Source organism: Calonectris borealis, chromosome 9, assembly GCF_964195595.1.
Source record: "Calonectris borealis chromosome 9, bCalBor7.hap1.2, whole genome shotgun sequence".
In the NCBI taxonomy this organism is placed as follows: domain Eukaryota; kingdom Metazoa; phylum Chordata; class Aves; order Procellariiformes; family Procellariidae; genus Calonectris; species Calonectris borealis.
Window position 1 is genome coordinate 2,787,120 of NC_134320.1, and position 18,243 is coordinate 2,805,362.

An 18,243-nucleotide genomic window follows, 5' to 3' on the forward strand; every position below is an offset into this window, starting at 1 on the left:
CATGTGGAGTGGCAGTACTTGCCCCACTGCAGCAGTGGCTCTTCTCTCTGATACCAGGAGTTCCTATTTCTCACATCTCCTTTCACAGATAGTTTGGCACTTCTCTTTCTTTAATGTTACAAAATTCAGTATTTCCACCAGGAAGTAATGAAGGAAACAGCTTTGTCCTTGGATTTTGAGACTGCTTGGATCCTTTTGATCCCTTCAAGGTAGAGTGCCTTATACCTACTTACAGTGACAGAATGCTGTGTTTGCTGCAAGTGCAAAAATTACATTTTATTTTTGTGTTACAGATCAGGGCCATAAGGAGACACCGGCTTTTATGTTCATTGCTGGATACAGGATCACTTGGTTGAAATGACCTGGAGAGTAAGATAATAGCCTAGTATGGGTAAGATGTGTATGCACGTTTCAATTTTTTTTTTTTTGCTACCTCTGCACCTTCTAGAGGTGCCTTTTGGATACAATAAGCTGTAATTTAATCTGTATCTTTATCTGTGAGCTGTTGTATTGCCAGTATACTAAACTATTTGTGTGTGTTTCAACAGAGACCAACTCCTGAAGCTGGTGAAGATGAGGCAGAATACCATGTAGCATTTATTGTAAAAGCTTTAAAATGTGACTTCTCCCAGAATGTTCAAACAAGGGTCAGAGTTAGCACTGCATGCTGTTGTTGAAAAGCTGAGTCAACTAAGAACAACTTGGCAAAACTTACTGCGTGTTGAAAAATGCTTCAGCTTATGTAGTATTACCAATGAGAATGTGTAAGGGGAGGATGGCCTACGGGGTTTAATAAAGCTTTGTGGATTTTTCCAGAAATGGTATTGCTTTTGTTTGTCTATGGGAAGATTGGGGAAAGGTCTAGAACTGACCCATCAATGGTTTGGGTCCTGGAGGTAGATTACATGAGGATAATGGGCAAATAGGAAGGGGCTCCCCCTTCCAAAGGCTTATGCACTGAATTCAGAATAAATAATCTTCCATGCTGGGAAAAAAGAAGCCAGTTATGGCTTTCAGTAAGGCATAACTGACGAGTGTGGCTTGAATGGTGCAAATCATCTCAGGTTGTGTAGTTATGTTCTAGGATGTTTCCAGAATGCTTTTTTTGACAGCTTGGTTTTAACAACCTGAAAAAGAAAGAGGAAGTATTGACATTTTATACTGATATATGCACTTTGTACTATCCATTGAAACGGGATAATAAAGCCTGGACTGAGTGACTGGACACAGTAAAAGAGATGAAAAGAGATCCCATTTTACCTCTGAATGCCTTATTTTTACAGCTAGGTGAGGAGAGAGCAGATGGAACATGTTTATCAATGTGGTCTGATAGAGGAACGGTTTCTTACATGTCACAAACGGGGATATTTTGTTGTCTTTTATTACCCTGCAGGCAGAGGAAAAGAAAAAGATTGCTGGTTAGGAGTCCTTTTTCTGATTCTTGGGATTGTTATTTCTGAGTCCTTGGAATGGTGCGAAAACCCTGTATCTTTAAGAATTGCTCCGGAGTTGTCAGGTGTGATAATGGGTTATGTATGAGGTGAGACCCACTTCAGTCTCTGAGCTGTTGTGCAATCTGGAAGCAAAGGCCAAATGAAGTCCAAAAATAGAGTCCAGAATGGCAGCGGCTGCCAGAGGCATTAAAGAAGAAACAAACACACAGCTTTTTCATTGTGCTTAAGACCAGAAAAGATCATTGTGGTTACCTAGTCTGACCTCTTGCATTACACAGGCCATAGAACATTGCTCAGTGATTGCTATAGTTAGGATAGATTTTTTGTTTGTTTGTTTTTAATTGAATTGACACCCAACTTTAGAAGGACATCCACCTTTGAAGTCTGGAGTGATGAAGAGCCTGCAGTATTTCTTTGGGAGTTGTCCCAGTGGTTAATCCATGGCAGTGTAAAAGAAGTGCATTCTTACCTGTCTGAATTAGGCTGATTTCAGCTTCTAACTATGTATTTCGTGAGAGACGAAAAGTCCTCCTGCTGTCCCACATCTCCCCACGTAGGCTTTTAGGGACCAGGATAGCTACCAATAGGTGTCATGTTCAGCTAAGCTGAATATATTATTTCTCTCTTCAGGGTACATTTTTGAGTCCTCAAATCATTCTTGTTGCTCTGAAAATTATTTGTGCTCATCAGCATTTACTGTCTCACTAATCTGTGTATCCCAAAGCAGACTGAGTCTGTACAGGAACAATCCCTTACTTGGTTCCAGGTCTGTTCCGGACTAAGAACCAGTGCTTGTGTGACTGAGTCAAAGCATGGCCCTTAAATGGTGATTGCCCACTCGAAGATAGTTCTAGTTAAGAAACAAACCCATCCCATTTAATTTGTTAACGAGATTAATCCCTATAATGTCCATATTGTTGTGTAAAGTTAATTTTTATGTTGGAATAGCATGCACTATTAAGGTTTACCAAAATTCTAGGATAATATGTCAATGTGATCTCAGAGACATCAAAGGTTTGTTTGTATTAGGTTTGGTCAACAAGAATTATATTCCATAGATTTCAGTGCTATAGTAAAATCAATTATGTTCCTAATTTCTCTTGTTGAAGGTGTGTGTTTGTTGTTTCTCCTGTTAAGTTCATTCTTGCATGTGCTTGATCACACATTTGCGTTTTCCCCACTTTGTGATGGTATTTGACAACCTGACAAGGAGCGGACTGGGAAGGGTTCAGCTTGCTTTTTTAGGTACTTGGGGGTGTACTCAGTCTCCTACTGTGAACTGTTTCTCTTGGGTTCTAGGAAGTCTGTGCGTTCCCCCCCCCGTGCTTTTTACTCACTTTCACCAGAGGAAGATCAGTAAAGGAGACAAATGAGGTTAACACCTACCTAAGATAAATGCAGACACATAATCTCTATTGCTTACTTTCAGTGGAGCCACCAAGAGGATGAGGCATTGTTGTAGACACAATAGGTCAGACATCAGTTGTGGCTTTCATTTACATGTCCTGTTTCCTCTTCAAAAGTCCTGATTTTTTTTTTTTCCTGGTGCGGAACACTATTTCAGTTGAGATCTATGCAAGCTACAGTGCCTAAAACCTGAAAAACTCAGTTTCAAAATGATTCGTCAGCACTTTGAATATGTTCCCTGCCAAAAGTAATGCATCTGCATGCTTAAAGATGTGAATTCAGAGCAGTGAAAATATTTGCAGAGTGGAAATGGATAATACGATTTCAGAAACAAATGTTACTTTCAGACTGCATAGTGAATTAAGAATAGGAATATCTACAAAAAAGATCACAAAACAGTTTTCAGAAAGAAATCCCCTCAGGATGAGTGAATAAACAAAATAAAGTTACTGCCTTTAAATTCCCAAACTGGTATATTTCAGGAGTTGATTTCAAAAGCACTGTTCATGTGTTGCAGGTTATACAGAGAATATTCTACACGGTCAATCGATCCTGGTCTGGGAAGATCACTCTAACAGAGCTGAGGAAAAGCAACTTCTTGCAAGTATGTTGGTTTCTGCCTGAGCAAGACATGAAATGCATCATACCTTTGTTCCTATAGCTGTATACTATATAACGAGGAGCTGTGCCTGGGTTGTAGTGAGGTAGGCCAAATGCTCAGTGCCAGGAGAGTGCCAGAGCTAGTGGAGGAGTTGAGATGAGAGAAGACCAGAGGCTGGAGTAGCCAAGAGTGCACTGATAGAGGGTCAAGGGGCGACTGTGCATCTGCTCTGAAGCTACATCAGGCAGATTGGCTCTTGGCTGCTGATCTAGCCAAAGAGGAAGGGAAGCAAGACGCAGCAGTGCACCTATGTTAAGTGGCTCACTGAGCAGCCAAGAATAGCTGCTGGATTGTCTACAACACGCGGTGGGTAGGACAGCCAATTTCCTGATTCCCAACCGGCAATCAGCCCACTGACAGTTGGTCAGGCATGTTGTGCTGTGCAATTGCAAGACCGTGCATCTCGGGAGCTGATTTCCACTTCTGTAGTAGACTTCTTCAGAAAGGTTAATGAATGGAGCTTAGTTCTTGTTACAATCCCTGCGATGTATCCTTATGTTGGGCAGAGGTTTCAGGATTTGGATCTCTGTTCTCTGTACATTTTGCTCAAAAGAGCACCTAGGTAAAACCGTCTAAGGCTGCTCAGCTCCAGCCCAACCTAAAAAGCCAAAAAGTCTTTAGGGTGAAAGGTTAAGGACTCTACTAAAGCAGTGAGACTTCCCCACTGCATCCTGTTCTCCCTTCCAGATGTAGTGTGCTGCCTTCCTCAAAAGCCTCAAGCATGAATTCGCGCTCCTCCTCCTTTCAGACATCTTCTGCCCCACTGATCACATCAGCTAATGAAAAAATCAGTGCTCCCTTGGACTGTCTCATCCCAGTTCCTCCCTAACCTCTGTTATAAACAAATCCTCCCAACTTGTCCTGCATCTTTATTCACTCATTTTCTCCCTTTATACACTCTTCCCCTTTTTCTCCTTGCATATCTACTCTGCCTTTCATCTCCTGCAGCAGGGAAGTTCAGCTCTGGGACTATAATTTTGCTTGGGCAGCTCTTTGCTGCGTGTGTAAATGGCATATTTCGGCATGAGCTATAAAAGAAAAAAATTAGTTACTGAAAAACCTCCCCAAGTGATTATTGTCTGCAAAGAAATGGAGAGACCCACGAAGAATGTGAAGAGGCTAGTGAGTGATTGATCAGAGATGTTTAGACTTGGGTGTCAGAAAGTCAGAACAGTGCAGGTCTGGCAGTGCTATCATGTTGTCCCTGCCTGAAATGTTACTGAATCTGGTGGATAGCAGGGGGTGAGAGTTTTGTTGAGACTCAGTTGGGTTCCTTGGATGTGGAGATGGCTGAAAGTTGACGTTGAACTATCAGTGCCTACATGTAGCACAGCATCTGTTTTTATGGTTATGGATAGAAGGGCCACTAAGCCTGTCTGCTTAGAGACACAACTCCCTGGGATAGCTCTTAGGCTGTGTTTCACCTCCTCCCTTCTGAGAGGCTGTGAGGGCAGGGGAGGACAGACCTATAGCTCCCTTGAGTCTGTAGGCCTTTTCACATTCCTGCAGCCATAATTTATCAGACTGAAAAGGCTGTCTGGTGTCCCGTGGCCTCAGTACTAGGAGAAAGGCAAGCAGGGAGGTGGCACTGGTAAACATGCAATACTCTCCTGTTGGTGGGAAGGCAGAGTGGAGGGAGGGACAGAGGTAAGTGGGAATGAAACAAGGATGTTGTCACTAAATGTTTTCTAATGAGACATGTTAACAGATGTCATGGTTGGAAATCTGTCTAAGCCTCCCAGTTAAACCAGACTAATTCCTGTCAGCAACAGCCCAGGAAAATCGGTGTGATTGATTTGATCTGCTTGGGATTCATCCCTCTGCCCCCAGTCCAGGCATGAGTCTGGAGCAAGACTTGATTTTTGTCCCTCGGGAGCAGGCAAGGATGTGTGATGTGTAAAGATGTATCTCAGACTTGCTCTTGTAAATGGCTCTAAGAGTCTCTGGTGCAGGTCATAAGTGTTTCACAAATAATAGATCTCAACTGAGACAGCAGTTGTGTTCTTGTTTCTCTGCCTCACTCTTCACTATAGCTGAAAACTAGCAGAAATTGTTCACAGGAGCGGCAGGAATATTGTGCATACATATGCTAACCAGGATAGCCAAGCCAGATGCTCTGTAAGTGCCTGTTAAGGAATGCAGCAACAAAATCTCCTACAGGCTGCATTTTGGTTTAGCTCTCAGAGCTGTGTTCACCCAACTTCCGCAGAGGTTGGAGGACTTCAGCTGCTGAACTGCCTCTTTGTCTAGGTTTAATAACTTCCCACTTTATTTGTACTCTTTCAGACTCTTGCTCTTTTGGAAGAAGAGGATGACATAAATCAGATCACAGATTATTTCTCCTACGAGCACTTCTATGTTATATACTGTAAATTCTGGGAGCTGGACACTGACCATGATCTTTACATCAGCCAGAAGGATCTGGCTAGGTACAGTGATCAAGGTATGCTGCCTGCAAGCTGTGGTGGGATGAAGGGGATTGCTGAAAACAGAATGTTCCCACTAAAGAGTGAAGTCTAGCTTTAATTTGGTTAATTTGATGCCTCAAAAAAATTTAAATGGAGCCATCCATCTCTTAGACAAATGCTGATTTACAGAGCCAGTTGTAGGGGCTTAGACACAGAGACATGCAGTACACACTATTTCCTGCATGAGTAACTGGAGAGCGAGCTTCTGTTCCTGTGTGGATCATTGCCAGAAGGACAAGCTAAAATAATGTCTTGAAACTTGCTTATTATTTACTAAGGGTTTTGCAGGAACTTGGAAGTAGGGACAAGAAGGACAAGCCCATGTGAACTTCAAAGATTGCTGAAATGCAATCTCATTACGAGTGAAAGAAATTCTAGAATCCAGTGAAGCTTGGTGAATTTCAGTTTGCAGATGCACTATGGAGAATATCTCCCGAGTTCACTGTGGAATTCCTTTCCACACGTTGAGCAGATGCTATGAGTTTTCAAAGGTTCAAGGGCCAAGGATAAGTTAATGGAATACAAATCCACAAAGGGGTAAAAAAATCCAAAGGCACTTGTTCTGTGTGCGTTGTGCTAGATGGAGGCACTCAGGTTGGCTGTTTTTAGGATTATCCATGTTCTGAGAGCGTGATGTGCCCATGTGCTTACCTGTTAGGACTCATGGTGTAATGTCTTGGACAAGAGCTTGAGCTATTGACCAGCATGTTTAATCCTGAAGACAAAGCCTTCTTGGATTCTTCCATGTGGTTGCTGCACTTTTTGGGGAAGTAGGTCTGGGACAGAGAACCAGATTTGGGGAAATGGGATGTTTGGACACAACGTGTGACTGGAGGTGGCAGGAAAGGTGAAGTACGTGGTAAGGTGTCGTAGTGTGTAGGGCTGTACAGGGATCTGGAGGTGTGACAAGTTGTCAGGCATTGCTGGAGCTCTGGGAATGGGAGCAACAAGATCCTAGTGGGCTGAAGTAAGAAAGAAGGAAAGGGATGTGATAATGACAATGCTGTAGGTACGTGTGTGTGTCAGAGTAGTGTGGTGGCCCACGTGTGCTGAGTGCAGGTGTTTATGGGAAGGTCATGGGGGTTCTGGGTGAGTTGTGGCAGTCACAGGGGTCAGGAGCGTTGGTAATGGGGCTGGATGGGGTGAGGATGGAGAAGTGCCTGACTTCGGATAGGTGATATGGGAAACTTGGTCCCTGCTGGGAGGCTGGAGAGTGGGGATGGAGTATTTGTCGCACAGGAGGCTTGAGCGCAGTGGGTGCTGGGAGCTAAAGATAGAAGGGGTGCTGTGGGCAGGGTGAAGGGGAGAAGCTGTCAGTGCAGGGGTACAGCAGCCTGTCAGCACTGTGCCAAGGGGATTTAAGGGGTGGTGCAGGTTGGGTCTGCCTGACTGGTGTGTCGGAAATGTGCCAGGACTACCGAAGTGATGGAGAACATGAAGGAGCTAAGGTGGAGGTCTAAAGGAAGTGTGTCAGCAGTCTGGGAGGGTGAGGTCAGTGTGCAAATCCCGCTCAAGACTGGTACTTGCTGCTTGGCTGGTGTGTCTCTGCCATAACAATCTATCCCACACGTTTCCTGGCTGGCAAAGTCCTCCCACTCACCTAAAACGATGCTTGTTTTTCATTGTCCCTCCCTACAGCAGGATTGCCACAGCTTGTGCTCTGCTAAGAAGTGTTTTGTAGGGAATTGATGTATGATTTTTGCTTGATAACTGACCTTCTTTTGCCATACACACTGCAATAGTCTCCTTCTATCAGCAGGATTTGCTTATGTGATAAATCCTACTGCAACAAAGTAGGAGTAACACTGTCCATGTCTAAGAATCCAGATAACGCACAGTTGCCATATTTGTGGGGAAATACTGTGTTTGGGAGGATACAAAGGCAGACACACTGGGAGAATCATCTTTGTTTTTTTTTACAAAATGCTGCTAAACAGAGGCCAATAAAGTGGTTAGACAGGCAATGTAGATAGAGCATTCTTTTAGCAATGGGAAATGGCTTTGTGTGGATTCAGCATAAACAACTGGTTGTAGTTATTCCTGTGACCTGTAGCTTCATTTTCTCTGTGTTTTCTTTGTTTCCAGCTTTATCAAACAGGATTATTGAGCGAATATTCAGCGGCGCTGTGGTGAGGTGAGGAATAGCGTACTGATTGGAGATAAAAGTGAAGGGAATTTCTGTCAGGCTGATTAGAAATGCAAAATACTCTCAAAAATCCACACTGATCTGAATGGTTTCCAACATGGTGCTCTGGTTGGAGCTGCCTGAAACTGGAGTGAGACTTCTGGGTATCTTAAGAAAACAAATTAAAAAATCCCATAGGATGACCACCTATAGACCTCATTGTAGAACAAGCTGGGCATAGCTGGAGGGAACATGCAAGCACTATGTGTTTGTGCCCCAAGTGGCACAGGGATAGCTGGAGAGCACTGCTTTAAAGTCTCTGAAAAGTAAAACAGCCCAGCACATGTTGTGGGAGGGGATGTGGTAGATGAGCCTCAGCTCTGCAGTGACAGCAAGGCAGCAAATGCTGTGCCTGTGGGGAAGGGCACAAGGACTGGTGCTGGTGAGTGCAGGGAGTACAGGCTAAATGGGTGACGATGCCCCATTTTCTCTTGCCAATGATTTGGGACTTTTGAAAAACATGTTTGATAACATTCTGAGTATTTAGGAGCCTGGTGGCTTTTTTTTTTTCCCCTCTCGTGTCTTCCAGAGGCAATGAAGTTCAAAAGGAAGGCCGCATGAGCTATGCCGATTTTGTGTGGCTCCTGATTTCGGAGGAGGACAAAAGGAGTGCTACAAGGTCTGACTGATTTCTGTCTCTTTGTAAAAGTGTTGAGAAGAGCAGATAAGATTATAGAAACTTCTGTGACCTACTGCTTTCTACAAGAGATGGCAGCTTGGGATCCAGTGATTATTAGAAAGAAAGCAACTTACTATCAATGTTTGGTCAAATCATTTGCCTTTTTTGAGGAGAAATTATGTAGAAGCAGAGTTTTCTTGTAATGTTAAATGTGTTGGTAGTCATCAGTGCCTTTGGTTACCCCATGCCATGAAGCACTGGCTCTGGGGGTAAACCAATGAGATCTTTGCAGCAGATAGGCATGTTCCCTTCATGCATGTGGCAAGTGCATAAGAAGGGTTTGTAGGGAAATTTCAGTGTCACTTTATAAAACCTGCTTGCGTGTCTGATGTGTACAGCCAGTGGGAGACTATTGTGCAGAGCTGAACTAGATCTGTATGCAATTATTAGGACAAGGAACCTTATCACTAAAAATGAGAAGAATAATTCATAAATCCAGGGTTGGACTATCCAGAGGTGAAGGGATGATGTAGAGTGTAACTGCCTGAAAGCATTGCCTTCTGTATAAAGGAGTAGAGGAAATAAGCGCATACCATGCCTGCCTCATCACTCACCAGGGTCATCAGGGATAGCCAGCGTCCTGGGTTCAGAGTTGGTTTTGTTTGGCCAACTTTGGCTGCTGAATCAGACAGGGACACTCTAACCTACATGAGCCCGTTGAGCTGCAGCACAGCGGACGCTCACTACAGCTGCTGGGTGAAACAGGTCATGAGCATGGCTGTGCTCACAAGCCACCTAAGAGACTAACAGGACGCGGTCTTGAGTGCTAGCCTGTGTCCTGATCCTTCCCAAAGGGTATTTTCATCCCTGCTTTTATGACAGCCTTTGGGCAGAAGAGCATTAGAGGATGGGGGAAGAGGAACGTGCATTGCTGCAATCTCTGCTGTATGGATTTCCTGGTGCTGTGCTTTCACTAGTCCTGTCTCTTTTTCCTAGCATTGAGTACTGGTTTCGGTGCATGGACCTGGATGGGGATGGAGTACTCTCCATGTATGAACTGGAGTACTTTTATGAGGAGCAGTGTGAGCGGATGGAAGTGATGGGCATAGAACCACTGCCATTTCATGACTTGCTGTGTCAGATGCTTGATCTCGTTAAGCCAGAGAGGGAAGGTAAGTCCTGTTTAATAGGAGTTTGATCTATGGTGGATTGAGAAAGTAATGTCACTGTGAAACCCATCTATAGGTAGAGCCTTGTGTTAGAATCACAGGGCTGAAATTACTGCATAAGGTGAAAGTCTGAACAGTGGCTATTGTGCCATAATGTTATGCATCAGAAGATTTGAAATACTAAAACAAGAGACCTTGTGAATTAACTTGCTGGAACTGGAGCAACAAGTTTTGTATATTCCAGCTGTTGGATGTGCTGACAGTCTAGATTATGAAACTGGACCATCCCCATTCACATTCTTTCGTATTTCACATGACTGTGAAAGACCTCCATATGTATGTGAGATTTAAGCTTAATCAATGTAGCCATTTGTTGAATAATGTTAAAATCCTTGACTGACTTGGGAAGAAATTGTGTAATATTTTAGCATGCTGGTGTTATAATTGAAACTTTGATAAGATTAACAAGGAACAGATCCAGTCTCTCACTAAGAACTCAGCACAATACTGTGGGGTTTTTTCTGCAGGAAGAGTAACCCTGCGAGACCTGAAGAGGTGCAGAATGGCTCATGTATTCTACAACACCTTCTTTAATTTAGAGAAATATCTGGACAATGAACAGAGGGATCCCTTTGCAGTGCAAAAGGTATAAATCACCTTTATTTCTAAATACAGGCCTTCTCAAACCCATCTTTGGAATGCCACTGGATGTAGGGAAAATCAACTGAATATAAGAAAACCTTTTTCACAAGTAGGGTGCTCAAACATTGGAACAGGTTGCCCAGGGAGGTTGTGCAGCTTCTGTTCTTGGAGGTTTTCAAGATTGACCGGACAAAACCTTGAGCCCCATGATCTGACCTCATAACAAACCCAAATTTGAGCAGAGGCTGGGACTAGAGACCTCCTGGGTCTCTTCCAACACAAATTGTACTGTTGTTCTATGATTTGGTTGCCATCACTGATCCTACTACACCAGCACTGGCAGTGCAGTGTGAGATTCTAGAGAGAATGACCGGAGCCTGCTGAGTTGCACTGATTCAGCAGGCTGAAAGAGGGGGGCTCAGCTGCACTAGAAGGGAACCTGCTTCGTTCAGTTTAGAAAGGAGCTGTGAGATTCAAAACTTGAGATCCCATTTGTCTCTTCCTGTCTCCTACACAGCTGCAGTCATAAATAAGTAGGCTACATGTGAAGATTTATTGAACATCCAGGTTGGAGTCTGATCCTTAAAACAGCACTAGCAATTTTCCCAGAGCCTAAACAGAACCAAAGACACACACCTTCTCCACAACCCAGGGGCCGAAGCAGATGAGATGCCAATTCCGTCATCAGGCCACACATGCAGTAGACTAGATGGAAGGTTTGGATATTGCAGATTGTGCTGGTTATCAGCCTGGCTGCACTGTCATTCACCATCCTCTCTTCCCAAGCAGAGAAAATACAGGAGGAGATTGTGGCTTTTGTATTTTGCAGTTGTTGCTCACCACTAACTGTGGGATGTTCAGAGAGTTGAGTTTTGTCAGCTGTTGGTATAAACTCCCTCACCTCTGGCTCTCCTTGCACATCCAGTGAAACCAGATGTGTCTATAGCTTAAAGATTATCTCCCAGAAGCTGGTCAAAGTACAGTAAAGTGGTGGGCATGCCAAAACCAACTCTGGTTGTCTCCCAACTTGTAAGAGGAACTTTGTGGTTCCATGATTCAAGGCTTAACTATATCCCAATCCAGAACCACCCTACTTTTTTTTGTTTGTTTAAACTGGATCATCATAAGAGCAGTCAAGGGGGGCCAGGCGGGCATAACTTATTTTCCCTGTCTTATAGTAAATGGCAGAGGGCCAAACGTTTATAAGGATGTTATTCTGTAACCTTCTCTCAAACTTGCCCAAACTTAGCAAACTATGAAGAGTTCCTCAAAAGATCAGTTACAATGAGGATGTAATTAAAGATTTTAAATCATTAAGTTCTTTAACCAAAGTGCGCACATGCAGGGCTTGCTCAGCTAGAGCAAAGAAAATGTGCAGTTACTAATGTTCAGCATTTCTGAAATGAAGCAGACTCAGTTTGTTGGCAGCTCAGGTCACACGCTGAGCTTTATAGACTAAGGGATGTATTTTTTTCGTAGTGTGTTAAAATAGTTTAAGATAATTGTGAATCTTTCAGCTAAAGCAATTTTTGACTAGCTGTTTCTATACAGTTCCTTACTATTCCTAGAATTGCCGTTTCATGTGTTTAGACCTATTGTAAACAGCTGTAGAGAGGTGTAGACATAGCGTGCTTGACTGTCTGATCTCTTTAGGACATTGAAAATGATAGCCCTGAACCCTCTGACTGGGACAGATACGCTGCTGAAGAGTACGAGATTCTTGTGGCTGAGGAGTCTGGGAACGAACAGTTACAAGAAGGGTAAGCACAGGCATTGCACTGCCCTGGGGACACGCTATCTGGCTCCAGCGGAGGTTTAGTAGGAGCATGTAGATGCCACTTTTAAAAGAGGTGGTGGATTAGTGGACTTATAATTTGGACTCAACACTGGAGCATGTGAAGCCTGAAACAGTTGCTCCAAAAGGCAGTGTATCAGTGTATTTGTCACAGTGGGCTTCTCTGGGGGCAGCCATTTGAATCAGCTACACACACTGCAGTAATGAAGATAGCTGGGAAAAAGGACAAAGCCTTTTTCTTTTGGCAACCGTACGAAAAAAGAGATCAAATGACTTTTGCTAGTCTTGGCCACGTATTGACCATGTCACACTACCATAGATTAGAAGCTTGTAGCTCTGTTATGTTTATTATACGTAGTGGAGACTTTCTTTAGTCAAATAATTTTACTTTCTGCCAAACTTTATGCCTATTAGTCTGTGCTCTTCATAAGCTCTGTTTCAATGTTTTTATTCGTTTACTAAGTTTGTTGAGACTTCTTCTTTAAAACACTGTTGGTTTCTGCAATACCTACACTCATTTTTGCAGCCTTCTATAAAATTATGGACAGACACTCCAGCTATCCTTAGAGTCAATGAATTTAGGCAGAGCAATTGCTCCAGAACCTCTCTGTGTGCAAGGGCTTCCTGCAGAGGCTCCTAATGGAGACTCAGTATAACTATCTTTTAGATTTGTGTCTGTGTTACTATTTTTTTGAGAATATTTCTCTGGAAGTCTCCGGGTTAATATAACAAACGTCCAAAGAATGCTTACCCTATGTTAATCTTGCATGATTCAGGATTTCATCCGTTCTTGAACAGTATTTGTAGAGCCATTAAAGAGTACTGAGAAGATTGCATAATTTTCAAAACTTCCCACACTGGAAGTTGCTTGGGATAACAGTAGCACCTACTAATTAGCCACAGAGATTTGCAAAGCCATTGAGAGCTATGTTTCCCTCTCTCCCTGTGATGTGCATCCAAACAGCTATGGGCTGTTCCCTCATCTCCTTTGAGCTGCCTTGCCTTTTTGTGGCCTTCACAATGGAAGATGAGGTAACACAGGATGGAAGATAAAATTGCTGTGTTCCCTGCAGCTGCTTTGCAATACCTGTGTCCTCAGCACAGAAAAGAAATAGGACTTTATAAAAGCTTTGCAGGACCTTGAATCCCCAAACTCACCAAAAACAGAGGAGAAATGGCAGGTGATGTCAGATTTTTGAAGCCTGTCTGAAACAGCTCTGTGTCTTCCTGTAAAGACCATGTCAGCAACCTTGCTGCTTGCTTTTAAGAGCCCCTGAAAAGCTCTGTAGTCATGGCAGCAGGATTAGATCTCATTTGTGGAGCATAGCAACAGACTACGCAGGAAAAAAGGAAGGGAAAAAGAAAAACAAAGAGCTGGATGCCCAGACAAATTTGCCAGAAACAGGCATTGAGTTTTTGCACATACATTATTTCTGCTGTCCTTTGAGGATGACAGAAACACGGAGCGGGGACAAAACCAAGACAATTTATGAGCTTTATGAGAGACCGGAAGATTTTTGGCTAAGTTATCTGGCAGAATCTGAAATCTGGATCTGGTATTTGTCTTATTAATACATTTGAAAATAACCATCATTGAGCAATCGCAGATGAATTAGTAAGTGTGTACCACATTTGTGACTTAGCCCTGTCCATAGCTTCTCTGAATGGAAGGTTTCCAAAACCAGTCAGTGTCTGTCTGGCTGTCTGCAGGCTTGCCCGTGAGAGAGCACTGCTCCTGGAAGAGGAATCTCACCAAGACATAGTGGATACTCAGAGCGACTTCAAGGATGCTGCGACTATTGAGAGCTACAGTCACCAAAAATAAGTTGAGAAAGATGTCGTCTTGCTCAAGACAAGACATCATGTTTCACTGGAAGCTTAAGCTGATCTGAACACTTCTCAGCCATGCTCTGCTTTATACATCTATGTATGAGATTCTATGAAGAAAGTCTGTTCCCTGGTGAATGTATACACACATTGTTGTTTGAAGGCAGAACCAATAGTTGGATCTGACCAACACAAGCTCTTAATGCAGATATAAGCATTGGTTTTGCAGAAATCCTTTCTTATAGTCCAGGCTCTGGCCTGCCTAGCAGAAGTGGGCACCGCTTTGTTCACTGTTCAGAATCCAGTTTCAGCCAGCTGATGTACATGGAAGCCACAATTGCCTTCATGGGAAGAGATTTTTCTCCATAGGAAGGGAAATAAGGAGGAAGAGGCCATCTTTTATCAGCTGCTGATAGGAAAGAATCCCCTTCACCTGACCAACAAGGAGCAAGAGCACAATGCAGAGCAATCCTGCTCAGAGGTGGATAGATGGGACAAAGACACAGGATCAGATGATGTTGGTTTAGGCAGCTTAGACCATTTTTCTTGTCTCCCTCGAGTCGGCTGATGGCTTAGTTGCTCGCTTTCGTGAACCCAGCAGCATAAGGAAGGGAAAGGGGGAAGAAGTACATTGCTGAACCACCCAGTGACAAAATGTGTGCGTTTGCCGGAAGGAAGGATAAAGAATTTCCTGGAGTAATTTGCCTTCCATGAACAAGCTAGAGTTGCCATGGTTGAATTTTGAATGGGTGTTTAATCTACATGAGCCCATATGTGTATTTATGGGACTGTGAAGTTTTGAAACTGGCCTGGAAGGAGAGAAGGTGATTATCTTTAATGCTAATCTCATGGAAAAGCTGTCCCTTGGATGCTTCCTAGCCATAAAGGTGGAAAGCATTTTTTCCAAGATGGGAAAGGCAGGCACTGTTGAGCCTTAAAGTGCAAAAGAGTGAAGTGGAAAAGTAACTCACATGAGAAAGGACAATGGGAAGCCCCTTTTGAAGAAGACATGAGAAGGTTTAGTCCAGAAGCAAAAGGCACTGGAAAAAAAATTATAATGGAGCTCCAAGTGCTGGTGAATGTGCAAAATAAACAATACAGGAACAAGGTCACATTCCACGTATAGGAAAAAAAAGAAGACAGCTAACAGAAATTGGTAAAATTGAAGGAAAAGGGGACACAAAAGGAACATTCCTAAGAACAGCATTCAAATGGAAATAAAAAGTTTTCCTCAGCTGCATCATCTTAAACCAAGGAGACATTAGAGAAACTGAGGCATGTACAAACACGCACAGTCCATTCCCAGGTGGGGAATGCAGGGGAGGCAGGGCCATGCAGACTCCCGACAGGTACCACTTAAATGAAAAGCGTGCATATTGCGTACTTTTTGGTATCCTTGCATGCATGATCAGAACAGTTATCGGTGTAGGATCCAGACCATTGTTTCCCTTCTCCCACTTATGCAAGGATCCAGAAGGTGGCAGGATTACTAAGCAGGTGCTTTCCTTTACAGAAGAGAAGATGAAAATGTTGTCCAGGAAGACGTCTAGGCTGTTTGTCTCTCCTTCACATAGGGATCATCAGACTATAGCATAGAACCCTCCCCACAGCAGGACATACGTACTGACAGCCTCCCAAGGATTTGCTCTGCCTGCATATGGGTTAGTGAAGGGAAAAACAGCACAATAAGTGGTAGACAATCCTTTCTTGGCACCATCTGTGCTGGGGTATCCAAGAAGTTTAGCCTTTTCGCAGCACACTTTATCACTGAACAAACTAGAGCTATTCCTGTGCTTGCCATTGAGACCCCTGCCGCAACATTTCCTTCATAAGCAGCATTGCTTTCAGAACAAAAGGAAGAATTTGAATTTCTTGGGAGCCCTGAGAAACTAACCTGTAGTGTGCCGAGACTGGAAGGAAAACACCTTAAGAACATAATTTCTCAAGAATAGGAATGGGATGAGAGCCCCGAAGTGATATCCTCTGCTGCAGAGCACAGAACCCAACCAGCCCAAATAGTGCAACTAGCTGGAGCTGAGAATTCACAAACCTCCCCAGGCCATAAATGCTAGGACCTGGATATTAAACTTCAAACCAAGTGAGAGAGAAACATGACAGCATGGCCACGATTGTTCTTCTGTGGATGTCAAAACATACCCTAAGCCTGAAGATGCTTTGGAAACTAGGTGTTTGAGCAAGTCTGAGCAAACCAAATCTCCTCTGGGGCCTGGATGTGCGGCTGGATGACTTTATTTCTACACTGAACTATTAAGGCTACTGGGAGCTACTGACAATTGTTACTGAAACTGGATTCAAATTTTATAGTGCTGAACAGCAGTGAAAAGTTGTTTTGGAACTTACAAATGAGGATGGATGGGAGCACAGTCATGTCAGCGGTCAGAACACTGATTACTACAGCACTGTTTTCAATCCTTACAAATATCCTCTTCGAGGTTAACATCTTGCATGCTACTGTATTTTAGCCAGCTGCTTTAGTAGCCACTGAAATAACTTACCTGAAAATGCTCTCACCAAAATATGGCTTTTAAAGACGTACCTTTTATTTTTGCAGATCATTTGAAGAAGACTATGACACAGATGAAGTCTTATCTCCCCCTGAAACTGGAGACAAGTCAGACAAACTAGTTATCTCAGATCTCTCAGCATAGAGAAATGGAAGAGATTTAATCAGTCTTTCAAACTGGATAGCATTCAGTCCCAAGACACTTAGGGATTTTTCTTAAATCCGTCATTGGCGCAATGTGCTTTATTTTGTACACTGTAACTTGAGAAACCTTTTTCTCTTCCTGTGTAATTGCAATAAGGTAATTTCTATAAAAAGGCTTTTTACAATGTGTTATCGTGCATGCTCATTAAAAATGGTGATTGCACCTTGTTTCGTTTATATATAAATTCTGTTATGTCCCCAGATGTGCAATAAATGCCAGCATCTAATGATTAACTGTAGCAACTGCATGCAACATCTACAGTGGTCGTTTCTCAGTCAGTTCAGTCCTGTGCCATTCTGTCCCCTTGACTTTATACCAGGAGTGACAAAAGAGCTGCCAAATTAATTTAATTTAAATGTATGTCTAGAAATCTTTTAAACCGCAAGTCACAATGAAGTTCTCTTTTTTTTCTCAGTGTCCTGGAAACCAAGGCAACATGCCTGCACGTGGGGAGAGCGAAGTCCCCTTTTGCGCTTTAAACCACAAGCTCTTACAGTTGATACTGGACATATTTTACTTGTATGAATCTGTGGACAGTTAAAGCACCACATGATGTAATGTGTCTCTAAGAGTTTGAGATATAGTTAACATTTCTACATATTCTCCTGTGCATAAGAAGATCGTCCTCAGTTTTGTCTCTGTAAAAGTATTTTCTAGCATATTTACAAGAAAAGACATATGCTGTTCAGCTGGTGTGTTGAAACTGCTGTGTCTTGCGTGTACCAGTTCTGTCCATTCCCTGTGTTCTTCCCCTCTATTGTATTGCTCACCTGTAGCCTTCTCCAAGAGACTAAGCTGAGGTAATGAAGAAAAAACCCAACCCTAATCTAGCGTGCTAAATTTCTGTTACCAAAGGGATCCTTTAACTGGTAAAGGAATTAGTCTGTAATATTGCTAAAAATTTATTTTCCATCCATCAAGTAGGCCCCGGTCTCAGAGAGAAAACACTGTAACTAATGAATTCTTGCTTTAAGTGCAAAATTAAACTGACTTTCCCCATAGAATCGCAACTGGTGTCTCTAGTAATAGCACATGCTCTGCTGCTACAGTTGTTCCTCCTTGCCTAGTAGCTGTCTGTGATTCAGCACGGAGGTGATTATAACTTATTCTTACCAGTCTGCAATTTCAGCCATCGTAGATACACAAATAGATCTGGTACTTACCTTCTCCAGCTTGGGACAGGTTTCAGCTGTCATATTTTATTTCAACTATTGTAATTGTGCCCAAATATGTAATGCTTGGTTGGCATGTATACACTATATTTCCCCTTACCTCGCTGTAAGAATA

At 43.0% G+C, this 18,243-nt stretch overlaps 1 protein-coding gene across 1 annotated transcript in view; it reads left to right on the forward strand.

The window, feature by feature from the left end:
• PPP2R3A (protein phosphatase 2 regulatory subunit B''alpha) overlaps nucleotides 1-17,153 on the forward strand; it is a 58,125-nt gene extending 40,972 nt beyond the window's left edge. The window contains exons 7-14 of the mRNA XM_075157921.1: nucleotides 3,379-3,465; nucleotides 5,809-5,965; nucleotides 8,076-8,124; nucleotides 8,705-8,794; nucleotides 9,791-9,966; nucleotides 10,491-10,609; nucleotides 12,259-12,365; nucleotides 16,800-17,153. Coding sequence (XP_075014022.1) covers nucleotides 3,379-3,465; nucleotides 5,809-5,965; nucleotides 8,076-8,124; nucleotides 8,705-8,794; nucleotides 9,791-9,966; nucleotides 10,491-10,609; nucleotides 12,259-12,365; nucleotides 16,800-16,896 — 882 coding nt within the window. The 3' untranslated portion in view covers nucleotides 16,897-17,153. The remainder of the gene's footprint in view (nucleotides 1-3,378; nucleotides 3,466-5,808; nucleotides 5,966-8,075; nucleotides 8,125-8,704; nucleotides 8,795-9,790; nucleotides 9,967-10,490; nucleotides 10,610-12,258; nucleotides 12,366-16,799) is intronic.
• The last annotated feature ends 1,090 nt before the right edge of the window (nucleotides 17,154-18,243 follow it).